General features: G+C 44.5%; 1 protein-coding gene across 6 annotated transcripts in view; it reads left to right on the top strand.

Annotated features, from left to right (window-relative positions):
• Nucleotides 1-18,627, top strand: part of LOC106567554 (general transcription factor II-I repeat domain-containing protein 1) — a 50,181-nt gene that overhangs the window by 22,148 nt on the left and 9,406 nt on the right. For 5 of the 6 annotated variants that reach the window (XM_014137008.3, XM_014137009.3, XM_014137012.3 and 2 more), the window contains exons 5-14: nt 970-1,156; nt 1,306-1,637; nt 2,032-2,115; nt 4,051-4,134; nt 4,443-4,626; nt 5,497-5,522; nt 5,708-5,834; nt 6,149-6,192; nt 11,906-11,986; nt 16,793-16,912. In XM_014137008.3, coding sequence (XP_013992483.1) covers nt 970-1,156; nt 1,306-1,637; nt 2,032-2,115; nt 4,051-4,134; nt 4,443-4,626; nt 5,497-5,522; nt 5,708-5,834; nt 6,149-6,192; nt 11,906-11,986; nt 16,793-16,912 — 1,269 coding nt within the window. The remainder of the gene's footprint in view (nt 1-969; nt 1,157-1,305; nt 1,638-2,031; nt 2,116-4,050; nt 4,135-4,442; nt 4,627-5,496; nt 5,523-5,707; nt 5,835-6,148; nt 6,193-11,905; nt 11,987-16,792; nt 16,913-18,627) is intronic. The other variant, XM_014137013.3, reaches the window with a different exon arrangement.

Genomic DNA, 18,627 nt, shown 5'->3' on the forward strand with positions numbered 1-18,627 from the left:
ATTTATATTTTCTAATTTAACTTCCTAATTTCTACTTTCTCATAATTGAAATCAAATGTCAAACACATGATTGAATGTTGATATTTATAGTAATTTGACATGCAACAACGTTTCAGATGAAACGTTCCTTTTCTAATCTCTACCTTCTCATAACTAAAATCCTATTTCTGACACGTAATTGAATGTTGTCTACATTGTCAAATCAAACTTTATTTGTCTCGTGTACAGGATGCAACAGGTGTAAAACAGTCCAGCGAAAGGCTTGCTTACAAGCTGTTTCTCAATAATGCAGCTTGTAAGTAAGCATTTCGCTGGACTGTTTTACGCATTTTTTATTTTATTATTTCATGTGATTAGTGATTTAATTTGTCCCTCATTTTAAGGTCAACCCACTTATGTGAACTGAACTCTCATTTATTATTGTGAAACTATTCCTTAAAAAAAAAAATCTAAAGAAACATTGAACATCTAATAGTCAAATCATAGTGTAAAAGCAGGTGGAGCTTGCATTCAATTGCCACGTTCTGTTGCACACAGCAAGCTTCCATTCCTCCTGCCACAAGGGGGTTTTATGGCTGATTTAAGATGAAATCATCAACCTTGTTACTGTCAACCCTGTAACTTTATTTGGCACATAATAGGAACTTACTATAGTATTTTTTGAGATGGGGAAAACTAATTTTGTTTATGACGTTGACATAATTTTTCAATTAGGTGAAATCAAAAAAACATTTGACCAAGTTACACTTCTCAAAAGGCACCGAATTAGTGGAACGACCCAGTAATAATAACAATAGAAGCAGCAGTATATATTATAGGTGAATGTGCGTGTGCATGTGTCAAACAGTCGTTTGACATATCCTTTTCTAATTTTTAGCATCTCACAACAGAAAACATGTTTCTGACAAGTCATGGAATGTTGCCATTTACAGTCATTTGACATGCTGTACGTATGTGATAATTTTCCAGGTGAGGCTGTTGGGAAGAGCAACAGCCTGGTCCCTGTGCCTTATGAGTGGATCCTGAAGGACCCCAGCTCTGTGGTGGCCCACGGCCTGCCTGAGGGGATCGCCCTGAGGAAACCTGCTGAGTATAACACCAAGACCTTAATGAAGATCCTGGAGCAGAGTAACCGCATTTACTTCACTGTCAAAAGGTGATCTCACTCCATACAGTACTCTGTGATGTACCTGCATAAATGGCAGAAGTATAGCAGCATAATTAGGATTGATCCAGGGCTGGTCTTGTTATTGACACACATCTTTATCTTCTCCTGTTTCCTTCTTCTTCATCATCTGTTTATAGAGGAACAGAGGAGCCTTTGCGCGAGGCTAAGTCCAGTGCCGGCAACGTCAGCAACCACAACTCCTTCTCGGGCACCACCAAGATCCTAGCCAAACACGGCCCAGCCTCCAAGCCTGCCGCCACCGCCCAGGAATTGTCCACTGCATCGGTCTCGGCCAGCAACTCCATGCTCTCCAGCTTCCTGTATGGCATGCCCATGTCCTCCCTGCCGCACCCTGACGGCAAGCTGGACCTCAAGCCCACGTCCCTCCTCAACCTGGATAAAGACCGCGTGGGGGCCTGGGTGGCAGGGGCGGAGAAAGGGACGGCCGCCAAGGACAGTTCCGACAATGGTAAGTTATATATATATATATATACACCGTCGGACGGCCCCACAGGAAGAAGCTGTTGCTGAGGTAGCAGATGATGGAGATCCAGGTTACTTCTGACAAACCCTTCACCATTTTGAGTCACTGTTCATTTTCTGTGTCTGTAATTTAATTAATTTGGCAGGGGAGTGGTTACTATTCTCCCTGTAATTTTTGCTAGTGGTTATACTACTGGCTGTCATTTCACATAACTTATTTGATCGAGAATCACTTTTGATTATGGCCATTTTCATTTTTCAAGATTTGCTTGGCCTTGAAAGCATGATTTAAGGCTTTAAATAGGCTTTAAAATAGGCTTAACACTGCTACGCTTGTGAGTATGTTTATCAATGTTTAATTTCTGTCATTTTGCGGATAGTACTCCAAGGGGAGTTGGGCCAGAGTCCTCCCAGCATCCACGTCTCCAAGCGCCTCCTGTTTTCCCTCGTACATGAGAAGTCAGGTAGGCTTGAACTGGACACAGACAGTAGGCCTGTAAGGCCACATACTTTTCTCACCAACTCGTTTGTGCTGTCTCAGATATTTTCTATTCACATTGTTCATGGTTGCAGCGTCTATGGTGGATGTGTAACAGGTACAGCTTAGCTCAGTTTGACTCGGCTCAGTAGTGTAAAAAAGGGTCAGAGTCTTTAGGCATCTCACCCCACCCCCCTGCCAGACAATGCATATACTCTACATCTGGGTATAGACAATCTCTCAAATGTGGACTCAGTCTTAGAGAATGACTTGTCGGCTCACTTAATGGCTCTTTTTTTCATGTAAATCCCACATTGCAGTTAATTAAAGGGGATGATATCAATCAACCAATGTTTTTTCCCTCACGCTATGGGACTCCTCTCCTTTGTGTTGTATAACATGATTGAGAATTATAGTTTTACATTTTTTAAATTTGATTTCATATTATTTTTAACATTTGACTCAGCGATCTGGCCTTATTACAAGATATTGCAGATTAGAGTGAAGCAAGACAGTGCACTCACACAGAGTATCTGCACATGTGCACCATGCTGCTGGAACATGATAGCTGCCGGACCAAAACAGTGTGAAGTTTATGCTAGCGTGTCATACTCTTAAGTTTTTGCAGGTGTCTGATTTTTAATTATTTTCTCATTCAACTTTGTCAGGGTTTATTCTACATAGTAAATTATTGGGTGGGCCGTCTAAGGCCATACAGTATGTTTTTAGAAATACATTTTGGTGTTGGTAAAACGCATTCAGTGTTAACTGTAAGGGATACTTCTGCATTTTGGCAATGAGGCCCTTTATCTACTTTCCCAGAGTCAGTTGAACTCATAACATTTTTATGTATCTGCGTGCAGTTTTAAAAAAAAGTTGCTAACTAGCACAATTACTAACTAGTGTTAGCGCAATGACTGAAAGTCTATGGGTATCTGCTAGCACTTTGGATAAAATGCTAAATGGCATATATTATATATTAGCACGCTAGCATATACACATAGACTTCCATTCATTGCGCTATCGTAAGTTAGCATTGGCTCGCAAAACTACGTCAACATCCTTCATACTGAAAATAGTATTCCTTTAAACGACTGAAACCAGATAGAAAGTATGTAGAAAAGATTATGGACCAATACATTTTTACATAATGTAATCTTTGAGAACTAACAATCACCTAATTTAAAGCTAAACAGTCAGGGAGTATTTTTGGCAGCAAGGCATTATACCAATTTGCAGTGAGGCCCCTTAGACCTCGGTGAAGACTGAATTCAGCCCCACGCCGCGCTCATGGGCCAATCGCGCCCATTGTCATGCCCCCTGCAATGCCCACCAGGGTTGGGTTTAATTCCACAAATGATATTCTAATTTAATTCCTTATCCCTGTAAATCCCATTTCAATGTTTTGGTAAAATGTAATTCCCAATTCAATATTATTCCTCAAATTCAATTCCGTCAGGCTGATAATGTAATTGTTCAGACAGCCTAGCTATACTGGAAATATAGGAATAGCAGTTAAAATGATCTAAAACAAATCCTGTAGTCAATTGTTGATACTAAGTGCATTATTTCCATTAACTGGGAAATATACAAATATTGAATTCCAATTCAATTCCAAAGATTACATTTTTTACAATTCAAATAGAATTCCAATTCAATTCTATAACTTGAACATTTTTGAAATTCAAATTGATTTCCACGTAAATTTTCCACTTCATGATTGAATTCAATAATTGAATAGGAATTTCAAATTGATTTGGAATTGACCCCAACCTTGATAACCACCACCAAAGGCCCTTTCAAAACCCTCATAGTGTACATGTGGAAAGTAGACATACAGATTGAAGAACTTTATTTTTTCCATCCTCCCTTTCTTCACTTATTTTTTATGTTTACGTTATTTTTATTTTGCGCTCAACAGAAAAATGGGACTCATTCATTCGAGAGACAGAGGACATCAACACGCTGAGAGAATGTGTGCAGATCCTGTTCAACAGTCGCTATGGTGAGATGGTCAACCACTATTGCAGGGCATTAGCAACAAACACTTTTAGGGTTTTAACAACTTTCCAGTTTCCCGGACCCAGATTAAAGTTAGTCCTAGTCCAAAAAGTACTTTCAGTGGATTCTCTGGGAAAACGTCCCTTATACAATTTATTTAAAAAAATGTTTTACTATACAATGATTGTGTTTAGTCAGTTTCCAGCTGTCATTACTGCATATAAATCCATACATTATACCCTTTTAAGACAGCATTGTAGGGCCTCATGATTGAAATCCGTCAATAATTTCTGACAACCACCTTATTTTCAGCGGAGGCCCTGGGCTTGGACCACATGGTTCCAGTGCCGTACCGGAAGATAGCCTGCGACCCAGAGGCTATGGAGATCATTGGCATCCCAGACAAAATCCCCTTCAAGAGGCCCTGTACCTACGGAGTACCCAAACTCAAACGCATCCTGGAGGAGCGCCACGGGGTCCGCTTTGTAGTGAAAAGGTAAACACTGATCTGAGATCAGTCTGGGAAAGTCTGTCATTTTTGTCTCTCATTCTTCCCTCCAAAAATAAGAGATTGCACTGTAGTGTGTAGTGCACCCATATAAGGGCTGAATAACACATCATACCAGGGTTGTGTTCATTAGGCTCCAAAATATATATATTATTTTACTGAAACAGGGAAGAACTACAACTAATGCAGTTGTCCAATAAGAAACATGCCCTAATGAAAACAATCCTGTTTGAGGACCACTGTTTGATGAGCTACAAAAGCATGCACATCATCTCATCTATCTATAATTTCCTATTTGGAAAACTGAATCAATGAAGGGAGAAGTGTCAAACCACGGCATCTGTCGGTTAAATACCCTTCCCTCCTCCAATAGACAATGCCCCGCTGACTGGTAACCACCACCGCACACCACACAGCATGGTGCCTCCTGCTCTCTGGCATATTGAGCCAACGTCTCGCTGTCATTCAACCCATTTGATGAAGTAAATGTAGATTGGGCGACAGGCTTAGTTTGAGTCAACACCGGTATCAGCGCATGGCCCATGCACAAGGCGACATGGGCATGTCATTAATGTTAATACAATTAGAGCAGATTGAAGATTATATTTTTATCCAAGAGTGATTCACTCCCGACTTTGTTTTTGATATTTGTTCTTGTTGTTGTTTATTCAAGATGGCCCAGATATAGACCGTGCAGAGATGTCTGTTTAATCTCGTGAGATGTCTGTTCAGTTCTCTTGTTGACATGTGCACTGTTGTTCACCAACAGTTTACTACAAGGGGCCCTCCCTACTTGACTGTTATCAATGACCAATAATCATATTTATAAACAATAACAACCCTCTGTTCTCATTCCAGAATGTTTGACGAAAGGATTTTCACAGGTAATACTGAGTATTTTTTCATCTTGCATTGTTGATTTCTAAAGAAGCCCTTAGCATGCCTTTTAGCAATGCCATGTCCTTATTTTTCTTCTGATACCATGGATGTTTAGCTGTAATAGCTTGTAGTCCATCATGGCTGATCTGATTGATTGATCTGATTGATTCTGTTATGTTGTGTCACGAAGCTGCTGGTAAGGTGGCCAAGGAGGAGGGGAAGCATGACATAAACTCCATCTTTGAGGATGGTTTCCCTGACAACCTCCAGGTCCCGTCGGCTGCACTGGAGCTGGTCACCAATCCTCACAGCAGCAGGTCTGTACGCAAATCCTAGGACTGAGTCAGTAATGTAGAGGGTGTAGTGACGCTAGATGTTATTTGGAATCATCAGAAAAATGTGTTCCGCACCTGATTTAGCCAATCTGCATCCAGAGCTATAACAGACAATTAGATCAGGAGACAATACAAACAAACTTTTCAACCCGTTGTAATATATTGATAGAGCCATTCAGTGAATGCTACATGTCTATCACTTGGTAATGGAAGGCCATACCCTGACACACCACAATGTATCTATGCCAATTAATTTATGTCATATTTCGAAATTGTGCATTTGTTGTCCTTTTCAGATCTACAAGCTCTTGTGTGAGTCCATTGGCTGACTGCGAAGCAGGTTAGTGACAAGGCTATGCTATAGCCTACTATAGTAATACTTTCATGCAAACCCAATACGTGAACTCTGAGGTTAGCACTCCTTTTTACAGTAGTCTACATTTACATTTTTTTTTTTTTACATTTTAGTCATTTAGCAGACGCTCTTATCCAGAGCGACTTACAAATTGGTGCATTCACCTATAATATCCAGTGGAACAACCACTTTACAATAGTGCATCTAAATCTTTTAAGGGGGGGGGTTAGAAGGATTACCTTATCCTATCCCAGGTATTCCTTGAAGAGGTGGGGTTTCAGGTGTCTCCGGAAGGTGGTGATTGACTCCGCTGTCCTGGCGTCGTGAGGGAGCTTGTTCCACCATTGGGGTGCCAGAGCAGCGAACAGTTTTGACTGGGCTGAGCGGGAACTGTGCTTCCTCAGAGGTAGGGAGGCGAGCAGGCCAGAGGTGGATGAACGGAGTGCCCTTGTTTGGGTGTAGGGCCTGATCAGAGCCTGAAGGTACGGAGGTGCCGTTCCCCTCACAGCTCCGTAGGCAAGCACCATGGTCTTGTAGCGGATGCGAGCTTCGACTGGAAGCCAGTGGAGAGAGCGGAGGAGCGGGGTGACGTGAGAGAACTTGGGAAGGTTGAACACCAGACGGGCTGCGGCGTTCTGGATGAGTTGTAGGGGTTTAATGGCACAGGCAGGGAGCCCAGCCAACAGCGAGTTGCAGTAATCCAGACGGGAGATGACAAGTGCCTGGATTAGGACCTGCGCCGCTTCCTGTGTGAGGCAGGGTCGTACTCTGCGAATGTTGTAGAGCATGAACCTACAGGATCGGGTCACCGCCTTGATGTTGGTGGAGAACGACAGGGTGTTGTCCAGGGTCACGCCAAGGCTCTTAGCACTCTGGGAGGAGGACACAAGGGAGTTGTCAACCGTGATGGCGAGATCATGGAACGGGCAGTCCTTCCCCGGGAGGAAGAGCAGCTCCGTCTTGCCGAGGTTCAGCTTGAGGTGGTGATCCGTCATCCACACTGATATGTCTGCCAGACATGCAGAGATGCGATTCGCCACCTGGTTGTCAGAAGGGGGAAAGGAGAAGATTAATTGTGTGTCATCTGCATAGCAATGATATGAGAGACCATGTGAGGATATGACAGAGCCAAGTGACTTGGTGTATAGGGAGAATAGGAGTGGGCCAAGAACAGAGCCCTGGGGGACACCAGTGGTGAGAGCACGTGGTGCGGAGACAGATTCTCGCCACGCCACCTGGTAGGAGCGACCTGTCAGGTAGGACGCAATCCAAGCGTGCGCGGTGCCAGAGATGCCCAGCTCGGAGAGGGTGGAGAGGAGGATCTGATGGTTCACGGTATCAAAGGCAGCAGATAGGTCTAGAAGGATGAGAGCAGAGGAGAGAGAGTTAGCTTTAGCAGTGCGGAGAGCCTCCGTGACACAGAGAAGAGCAGTCTCAGTTGAATGCCCAGTCTTGAAACCTGACTGATTAGGATCAAGAAGGTCATTCTGAGAGAGATAGCAAGAGAGCTGGCCAAGCACGGCGCGTTCAAGAGTTTTGGAGAGAAAGGAAAGAAGGGATACTGGCCTGTAGTTGTTGACATCGGAGGGATCGAGTGTAGGTTTTTTCAGAAGGGGTGCAACTCTCGCTCTCTTGAAGACGGAAGGGACGTAGCCAGCGGTCAAGGATGCGTTGATGAGCGAGGTGAGGTAGGGGAGAAGGTCTCCGGAAATGGTCTGGAGAAGAGAGGAGGGGATAGGGTCAAGTGGGCAGGTTGTTGGGCGGCCGGCCGTCACAAGACGCGAGATTTCATCTGGAGAGAGAGGGGAGAAAGAGGTCAAAGCACAGGGTAGGGCAGTGTGAGCAGGACCAGCAGTGTCGTTTGACTTAGCAAACGAGGATCGGATGTCGTCAACCTTCTTTTCAAAATGGTTGACGAAGTCATCCGCAGAGAGGGAGGAGGGGGGGGGGAGGGGGAGGAGGATTCAGGAGGGAGGAGAAGGTAGCAAAGAGCTTCCTAGGGTTAGAGGCAGATGCTTGGAGTTTAGAGTGGTAGAAAGTGGCTTTAGCAGCAGAGACAGAAGAGGAAAATGTAGAGAGGAGGGAGTGAAAGGATGCCAGGTCCTTAGGGAGGCGAGTTTTCCTCCATTTCCGCTCGGCTGCCCGGAGCCCTGTTCTGTGAGCTCGCAGTGAGTCGTCGAGCCACGGAGCAGGAGGGGAGGACCGAGCCGGCCTGGAGGATAGGGGACAGAGGAAATCAAAGGATGCAGAGAGGGAGGAGAGGAGGGTTGAGGAGGCAGAATCAGGAGATAGGTTGGAGAAGGTTTGAGCAGAGGGAAGAGATGATAGGATGGAAGAGGAGAGAGTAGCGGGAGAGAGAGAGCGAAGGTTGGGACGGCGCAATACCATCCGAGTAGGGGGAGAGTGAGAAGTGTTGGATGAGAGCGAGAGGGAAAAGGATACAAGGTAGTGGTCGGAGACTTGGAGGGGAGTTGCAATGAGATTAGTGGAAGAACAGCATCTAGTAAAGATGAGGTCAAGCGTATTGCCTGCCTTGTGAGTAGGGGGGGAAGGTGAGAGGGTGAGGTCGAAAGAGGAGAGGAGTGGAAAGAAGGAGGCAGAGAGGAATGAGTCGAAGGTAGACGTGGGGAGGTTAAAGTCACCCAGAACTGTGAGAGGTGAGCCATCCTCAGGAAAGGAACTTATCAAGGCGTCAAGCTCATTGATGAACTCTCCAAGGGAACCTGGAGGGCGATAAATGATAAGGATGTTAAGCTTGAAAGGGCTGGTAACTGTGACAGCATGGAATTCAAATGAGGAGATAGACAGATGGGTCAGGGGAGAAAGAGAGAATGTCCACTTGGGAGAGATGAGGATTCCAGTGCCACCACCCCGCTGGCTCGATGCTCTAGGGGTATGCGAGAACACGTAGTCAGACGAGGAGAGAGCAGTAGGAGTAGCAGTGTTATCTGTGGTGATCCATGTTTCCGTCAGCGCCAGGAAGTCTAGGGACTGGAGGGTAGCATAGGCTGAGATGAACTCAGCCTTGTTGGCCGCAGACCGGCAGTTCCAGAGGCTGCCGGAGACCTGGAACTCCACGTGGGTCGTGCGCGCTGGGACCACCAGGTTAGAGTGGCAGCGGCCACGCGGTGTGGAGCGTTTGTATGGCCTGTGCAGAGGAGAGAGAACAGGGATAGGCAGACACATAGTAGACAAGCTACAGAAGAGGCTACGCTAATGCAAATGAGATTGGAGTGACAAGTGGACTACACGTCTCGAATGTTCAGGAAGTTAAGCTTACGTTGCAAAAATGTTATTGACTAAAATGATACAGTACTGCTGGCTGGTGGAGTAGGCTAGCTAGCAGTGGCTGCGTTGTTGACTTTGAACGTGTAGCTGGCTAGGTAACCTCGGTAGTTTCAGTACTACACCTTGTCATGATACAAAGCAACTTTGTAGCTAGCTAGCTAACATAACACTAATCAAGACGTTCCTTGTAGTGTATTTAGTTTCAACAATGCTGCTCGTCGGTAATAGTTGGCTAGGTTAGGAAAAATGGCGTCGCGGGGGACGGAAATAGCTGGCTAGCTAACCTCGATGGCTGGCTAGCTAACAATTATCAATTAACAATTATCAAGTTATGACAAAGACAACTAGGTAGCTAGCTAGGTAACACTGCACTAGTCAAATCGTTCCGTTGTTTAGTATTAGTAACTACAGCGCTGCTAGTCGGTAACGGATGGCTAGCTGGCAGTGGGTTAATGATGACTAGGTGTGTTGAGTAAGTCTGGCGCCGCGTCGCGGCTGGCTAGCACACCTCGATAATACTCAAACTCAAACTACACAATTATCTTAGATACAGAGACAGCACAGACAACTATGTAGCTGGCTAACTAACACTAACACCACACTAATCAAGTCGTTGCGTTGTAATGTAATAGTTTCTGCGGTGCTGCTAGTCGGTAGAAGTTGGCTAGCTAACAGTGATGACTAGCTAGCTAGCAGCTAGCAGTGTTGACTACGTTAGGAGGACGAAGATAGCTAGCCTCGATAATTACTCAGTTACTCTAAACTACACAATTATCTTTGATACAAAGACGGCTATGTAGCTAGCTAAGAAGAATTGCTCAGATCAAACAAATCAAGCCGTTGTAATGTAGCGAAGTGGAATATTACCTGTGGAGCGAAGCGTGGTGCGACTGCTCGCTCCAAACCGGAAGTCAGGTCTAATAAGTTTCATTTTGCATATCCACTCTTTAACCGTCGCTTGGGATTCGCAAATGAAAAACCTCTTGAAGTTCTCCGTCCCGTATGCGGGATCAACATCCAGCGTAAAATCATTTCGCCATATTCATAACCGAACAATAGAAAAATGTATTTTTTTATTTTTTTTTTCAAATATAGGACTATTTTATATCGTTTTATAGATACACCTCTCCTGAATCGAACCGCGTTGTCCGATTTCAAAAAGGCTTTACAGCAAAAGCAAAACATTAGATAATGTTAGAGGAGTATATCGTCAAAGTATTCACATAACCATTTTCCGACCAACCACATGCATCACAAATAACCAAAAAACAGCTAAATGCAGCACTAACCTTTGACAATCTTCATCAGCTGACACTCCTAGGACATCATGTTACACAATACATGCATTCTTTTGTTCGATAAAGTTCATATTTATATATAAAAACAGCATTTTACATCGGCACGTGATGTTGTCTAACTATTTTCCCTCAAATGCATCTGGTGAAACAGCGCTACAATTTACTAAATTACTATTCGAAAACATTTTTAAAATGTAATATTGTCATTCTAAGAATTATAGATTAACATCTCGTGAAAGCACCCGCAATGCCAGATTTAAAAATAACTTTACTGGGTAATCACACTTTGCGATAAAAGGGGATGCGATACTCAGAAAAATAGGCTACCGTTACAGGTCAGCGCCATCTTGGAACAATCGCATATCAAATCTACTCTTGTATACTATTGTAAATAATCCCTTACCTTTGATTATCTTCATCAGAAGGCATTTCCAGGAATCCCAGGTCCACAACAAATGTATTTTCGTTCGAAAAAGTTAATCATTTATGTCCCAATAGCTTCTTGTTGTTAGCGTGTTCTGAAGGCTGCACCAAATGTACCGTCGTCCGCGGGACTTCTCTGTCACCAAAATGCAAAAAAATATATATTTAAGTTCGTTCAAACATGTCAAACGTTGTATAACATAAATCTTTAGGGCCTTTTTCAACCAGAGCTCCAATAATATTCAAGGGGGACGGTTGCATTGTCTTTCAAAACGTTTCGAAAGGGGAGGGCGTCATAATGGTGATGGCCCTCCCCATGTGACCAAGATCAACAGCCTCTCATTCTGTCAGTTTTCACAGTAGAAGTGTTTGAGTTGGAGGCCGTTTAAAATGGGCACGTATTTTTATCAAAAATCGCTGTAGCGCCCCCTATCCTAGGCGACCGTCAAGAGGTTTAGACATCTGATACAGAACATACTTACTTAAAGCATTTGAAACACATCTATAAAAATCCAATGTCACTTTCTGGGAGAAAGATCTAGCTTTACCCCAAATGGAACCATATTCCCTATATAGTGCACTACTTTTGACCAGAGTCTTATGGTCCCAGGTCAAAGTAATGCACTATATGGGGTGTCATTTGGGAGGCAGCACTGCTGTATGAACTGTTTTTACTGTTACTCTTTAAGGGCCTTCAGGAGATTGTATTCCCTTGAAAAAGATTAAGACGGAACCCCCAGATGGGGAAATCATCCAGGTGACTGTACCAGGTAAGTGGTGCGCCTCCGTCATTATAGTACCTTTGAAATACCTTTAGCTGTTAAACCAGATAGCATCTGGGGAGTAGCAAGTCAATATAGCGGAGAAATACAGTACCAGTCAAAAGTTTGGACATACCTACTCATTGCAGATTATTTTTATTTTTACTATTTTCTACTTTGTAGAATAATAATAGAATAGTAGTGAAGACATCAAAACTATGAAATGACACATATGGAATCATGTAGTAACCAAAAAAGTGTTAAAGAAATTAAATTATTTTTCATATTTGAGATTATTCAAAGTAGCCACCATTTGCCTTGATGACAGCTTTGCACATTCTTGGCATTCTCTCAACAAGCTTCATGGGGTAGTCACCTGGAATGCATTTCATTTACATTTACGTCATTTAGCAGACGCTCTTATCCAGAGCGACTTACAAATTGGTGCATTCACCTTATGATATCCAGTGGAACAACCACTTTACAATAGTACATCTATATCTTGTTGGGGGGGGGGGGGGGTTAGAAGGATTACTTAATCCTATCATAGGTATTCCTTAAAGAGGTGGGGTTTCAGGTGTCTCCGGAAGGTGAGGGAGCTTGTTCCACCATTGGGGTGCCAGAGCAGCGAACAGTTTTGACTGGGCTGTGCGGGAACTGTGCTTCCTCAGAGGTAGGGAGGCGAGCAGGCCAGAGGTGGATGAACGCAGTGCCCTTCTTTGGGTGTAGGGACTGATCAGAGCCTGAAGCTACGGAGGTGCCGTTTCCCTCACAGCTCCGTAGGCAAGCACCATGGTCTTGTAGCAGATGCGAGCTTCAACTGGAAGCCAGTGGAGTGTGCGGAGGAGCGGGGTGACGTGAGAGAACTTGGGAAGGTTGAACACCAGACGGGCTGCGGCGTTCTGGATGAGTTGTAGGGGTTTAATGGCACAGGCAGGGAGCCCCGCCAACAGCGAGTTGCAGTAATCCAGACGGGAGATGACAAGTGCCTGGATTAGGACCTGCGCCGCTTCCTGTGTGAGGCAGGGTCGTACTCTGCGAATGTTGTAGAGCATGAACCTACAGGATCGGGTCACCACCTTGATGGTAGCGGAGAACGACAGGGTGTTGTCCAGGGTCACGCCAAGGCTCTTAGCACTCTGGGAGGAGGACACAATGGAGATGTCAACCGTGATGGCGAGATCATGGAACGGGCAGTCCTTCCCCGGGAGGAAGAGCAGCTCCGTCTTGCCGAGGTTCAGCTTGAGGTGGTGATCCGTCATCCACACTGATATGTCTGCCAGACATGCAGAGATGCGATTCGCCACCTGGTTATCAGAAGGGGGAAAGGAGAAGATTAATTGTGTGTCGTCTGCGTAGCAATGATAGGAGAGACCATGTGAGGATATGACAGAGCCAAGTGACTTGGTGTATAGCGAGAATAGGAGAGGGCCTAGAATTGAGCCCTGGGGGACACCAGTGGTGAGAGCACGTGGTGCGGAGACGGATTCTCGCGATGCCACCTGGTAGGAGCGACGTCAGGTAGGACGCAATCCAAGAGTGAGCCGCGCCGGAGATGCCCAACTCAGAGAGGGTGGAGAGGAGGATCTGATGGTTCACAGTATCAAAGGCAGCAGATAGGTCTAGAAGGATGAGAGCAGAGGAGAGAGAGTTAGCTTTAGCAGTGCGGAGAGCCTCTCAGTTGAATGACCAGTCTTGAAACCTGACTGATTTGGATCAAGAAGGTCATTCTGAGAGAGATAGCAAGAGAGCTGGCCAAGGACGGCACGCTCAAGAGTTTTGGAGAGAAAAGAAAGAAGGGGTACTGGTCTGTAGTTGTTGACATCGGAGGGATCGAGTGTAGGTTTTTTGAGAAGGGGTGCAACTCTCGCTCTCTTGAAGACGGAAGGGACGTAGCCAGCTGTCAAGGATGAGTTGATGAGCGAGGTGAGGTAGGGGAGAAGGTGTCCGGAAATGGTCTGGAGAAGAGAGGAGGGGATAGGGTCAAGCGGGCAGGTTGTTGGGCGGCCGGCCGTCACAAGTCGCAAGATTTCATCTGGAGAGAGAGGGGAGAAAGAGGTCAAAGCATAGGGTAGGGCAATGTGAGCAGGACCAGCGGTGTCGTTTGACTTAACAAACGAGGATCGGATGTCGTCAACCTTCTTTTCAAAATGGTTGACAAAGTCATCCGCAGAGAGGTAGGAGGGGGAGGAGGATTCAGGAGGGAGGAGAAGGTGGCAAAGAGCTTCCTAGGGTTAGAAGCAGATGCTTGGAATTTAGAGTGGTAGAAAGTGGCTTTAGCAGCAGAAACAGAGGAAGAAAATGTGGAGAGGAGGGAGTGAAAAGATGCCAGGTCCGCAGGGAGGCTAGTTTTCCTCCATTTCCGCTCGGCTGCCCGGAGCCCTGTTCTGTGAGCTCGCAATGAGTCGTCAAGCCACGGAGCAGGAGGGGAGGACCGAGCCGGCCGGGAGGATAGGGGACATAGAGAGTCAAAGGATGCAGAAAGGGAGGAGAGGAGGGTTGAGGAGGCAGAATCAGGAGATTGGTTGGAGAAGGGTTGAGCAGAGGGAAGAGATGATAGGATGGAAGAGGAGAGAGTAGCAGGAGAGAGAGCGAAGGTTGCGACGGCGCAATACCATCTGAGTAGGGGCAGAGTGAGTAGTGTTGGAGGAGAGCGAGAGGGAAAAGGATACAAGGTAGTGGTCGGAGACTTGGAGGGGAGTTGCAGTGAGATTGGTAGAAGAACAGCTTCTAGTAAAGATGAGGTCAAGCGTATTGCCTGCCTTGTGAGTAGGGGGGACGGTGAGAGGGTGAGGTCAAAAGAGGAGAGGAGTGGAAAGAAGGAGGCAGAGAGAAATGAGTCAAAGGTAGACGTAGGGAGGTTAAAGTCACCCAGAATTGTGAGGGGTGAGCCATCCTCAGGAAAGGAACTTATCAAGGGGTCAAGCTCATTGATGAACTCTCCAACGGAACCTGGAGGGCGATAAATGATAAGGATGTTAAGCTCTCTGGCGCAGGCGTTCCGCTAGCGACCCACCTCGACAACATCTGGTGAAATTGCAGCACGCCAAATTCAAAATACAGAAATACTCATAATAAACATTCATCAAAGATACAAGTGTTATACATCGGTTTAAAGATGAACTTCTTGTTAATCCAGCCGCTGTGTCAGATTTCAAAAAGGCTTTACAGCGAAAGCATACCATGCCATTATCTGAGGACAGCGCCCCGCTTACAAAAGCACACAACATTTTCAAGCCAAGTGGAGGAGTCACGAAAGTCAGAAATAGTGATAAAATTAATAACTTACCTTTGATGATCTTCATCTTGTTGCAGTCATAAGAGTCCCTGCTACACAATAAATGTTTGTTTTGTTCGATAAAGTTCCTCTTTATGTCCAAAAAACTCTGTTTTGTTGGCGCGTTTTGTTCAGTAATCTACTGGCTCAATGGCGGTCACAACATGCAGACGAATACATCCTAATAGTACCGGTAAAGTTCATCGAAATATGTCAAACGATGTTTATAATTAATCCTCAGGTTGTCTATTGTCTAAATAATCGGTAATATTTAAACCGGACAATAGCGTATTCAGTAGAAAGGAAAAAGAACGAAGGGTGCGCAATCGGTCACGCGCGCAAACCAGCTCTGCTTCATTCTACAGTCCACTTAGAAAATGGTCTCATTCTTCCTAATTTTTCAGAAAACAAGCCTGAAAAAATGGCTAAAGACTGTTGACATCTAGTGGAAGCCATAGGAACTGCAATCTGGGTCCTAACCCAATACATCCTGTATAGGCATTCAATTGAAAACTACACACATCAAAAATATACCACTTCCTGGATGGATTTTCCTCAGGTTTTCGCCTGCCATATCAGTTCTGTTATACTCACAGACATTATTTTAACAGTTTTGGAGTGTTTTCTTTCCAATTCTACCAATTATATGCATATCCTAGCTTCTGGGCCTGAGTAACACGCAGTTTACTTTGGGCACGCTTCTCATCCAGATGTCGAAATACTGCTAAATAAAGGTTCAATTTAAAATAAAATACAAATGTATTCATGTCTGCAAATACACCGTGTGTTTATGCAAAGGAGGCACATATAATTGTATTGGTTTTAACACAAAATATAAAAACGATGCCTGTTACCATTAGAAAATGTGCATATGAGTACATTCTAAGGAGAGAAAAAAGTGACATTTGACAATAAATGTAATACCCGAGTTCCCATCCCAGAACTCCGGCAGTAAAAAATTGTATGCGCTATAATTTTGTGAATATCTTATGGATTTTAAAGATTAAAAAAGTAGAATATAAATCCATTGTCCAGCTGTTGCATTTATTAGAATTTGTTTTTAAAACCTTTTAACAATTTTGATGACCTTTACTAGATTGAGGCGGGGTGTTAACAGGAATCCAATACCGCTGGAATTTACTTTGTGTGTGTGTGGTAGGAGGTGGAAGAGGAGTGTTTATTCCACACCTGTTTCATTCACTCTGTCCTGATCCATGTCTATGTTCCCCGACCATATTTTGTGCCAGCTCCCAGGAAGTGATCCTGACACAAGTTATTTCCTCTAGTTACCCTTACCTTGTGGGGCTGTTCCCCTTTACACTTACCGTACTTATACTTGCATGACAATGAAAGCAGTGGAGTTAGCAAGAGTTTAAACAGATCTGGGACCAGGCTAGTATTGTCTCTCCTCTCACGTGGCTGTCCTGATATCCAGTACCCTAACACTGCTGTCTGTCCCTAAGTTACCCAGTACCCTAACACTGTGCCGCATGTATTTTATTAAGTACCCTAACCATGTGCCGGCCTTCCTCCCCCAGATGCCAGTGTTTCAGTGGAGGAGCCAAGTGAGCCTCAGGCTGACCCAGTTGCAGCAGCAGTGTTGGCAGTAGCCACCCCGGCACAGGCTGCTCCCTGCCGCCCTTTGGAGACCCACGCAGGTAACTGCAGCCTCGCCTTCCTTCTCCACCTCACGGCTGCACCAGGACAGCCCAGACCCGACGCCACTGGGCCTACTACCGCCAACACGGTCTCTCCCTCTGTTAGGGAGCTAGATTACCAGCACACGTATGGAATCACTTTTCACAGATACTCCCTGCCTCTTTTCCCCCCTCTCACACTTCCTACCCCACCCCGAGTCACTAGTACCCAGTATCATCTCTTACACTCCACCTCCCACCTACTCTCTGCCAAACCTGTAACACACTAAGTAAGTAATAGGCCGCCTGCTCTGGACACACACTGTCATCAGTTTTTTATTTATTATTTTTTATCCCATTTTTTATGGTATCGATGAATTTGGCTTTCATCATTGGAAATCAGACTTTAAGAACGTGTCATTTTCATTTTAGAATCTGATGGATGGTGCGGAGATCCAGTATTTTAGCTAGTATCCATAAGCAATACCTCAGATTAAACACAGTTAAAGCCTGTGTTCCCACAAAACATATTCAAAGAAAGATTGGTCAACAAATGACCATTTTTGCAAACATTCAGATCGGTTTCAGTTTCCTAATATAATAACTGCAATAGAAAACCTCTATTTATAAACAAATGTAATTTGAGAATTGACCAAAACTGGGTTTATTTTGTCCAGTTTGTGAGTTTCACTAAAGCTATATGTTTTTAATTTGGACTCTGTCTCAGGTTTGACGGTACAGTTCATGCACCGTACACAAATTCTTGTCTCAACCCCGGCCAACAGCCCCTGCAGCCCAACCCCCTACCCTAGTCACCCACGCCCTAGGCCTAAACATCCATCCCCAAGCCCTGATTGTAGTCGAGTAGCACGGGGTAACTAAGGACACTTGAGTACACTACATTCTCTTTCTGAACCTCAATTCTAAGTTGTGCTATAGTTGTGGAGCTATACTAGCCTGAGTGCCAGTCTGTTTGTGCTATCATGTCACTCATTGTCATGTTTGGCTCGTTATTTGAAGATTCGTAGAGAAGAGGAAAGAAAAGGAATTGTCCTCAAGTGTCCACGCTAACCTCTTGTCTAGATCCTTAGACATTTTGTTTGTTTTATTTGGTTGCTATGATATGTTCAAGTTTTCTTTTCCAACGATGATCATGAAGGAAAAAAACACGGGTAAGTGCAGAAAAATATCATGCAATTTTTTTCCTACAGCATATTACCAGATAAACAAATTATATACAACAATATCTTTGCCTTATGATCAAGTTTTTTTTTTGCATTATGATCAAGGATTTTTTCTGAATCAAAATGTGGTGGGTGTGCACGGCTGAATTTTGGAGGGAAACGTTTTTGCATTTTTAAGGCAATTTCCTGCAATTCTCCATGGAGTTGAGAGGACATGTTGCAGTTTTAAAGCTAATTTCCTGCGATTCTATGCATGCTGAGATGTGTCTGTTACTTGAACTCTGTGAAGCATTTATTTGGGCTGCAATTTCTGAGGCTGGTAACTCTAATGAGCTTATCCTCTGCAGCAGAGGTAACTCTGGTTCTTCCTGTCCAGTGGCGTTCCTCACGAGAGCCAGTTTCATCATAGCGCTTGATGGTTTTTACGACTGCACTCGAAGAAACTTTCAAAGTTCTTGACATTTTCCGGATTGACTGTTCTTCATGTCTTAAAGTAATGCTGGACTGTCGTTTCTCTTTGCTTTTTGAGCTGTTCTTGTCATAAAATGGACT

This window comes from Salmo salar, chromosome 13 (assembly GCF_965601325.2).
Source record: "Salmo salar chromosome 13, fSalSal1, whole genome shotgun sequence".
In the NCBI taxonomy this organism is placed as follows: Eukaryota; Metazoa; Chordata; class Actinopteri; order Salmoniformes; family Salmonidae; genus Salmo; species Salmo salar.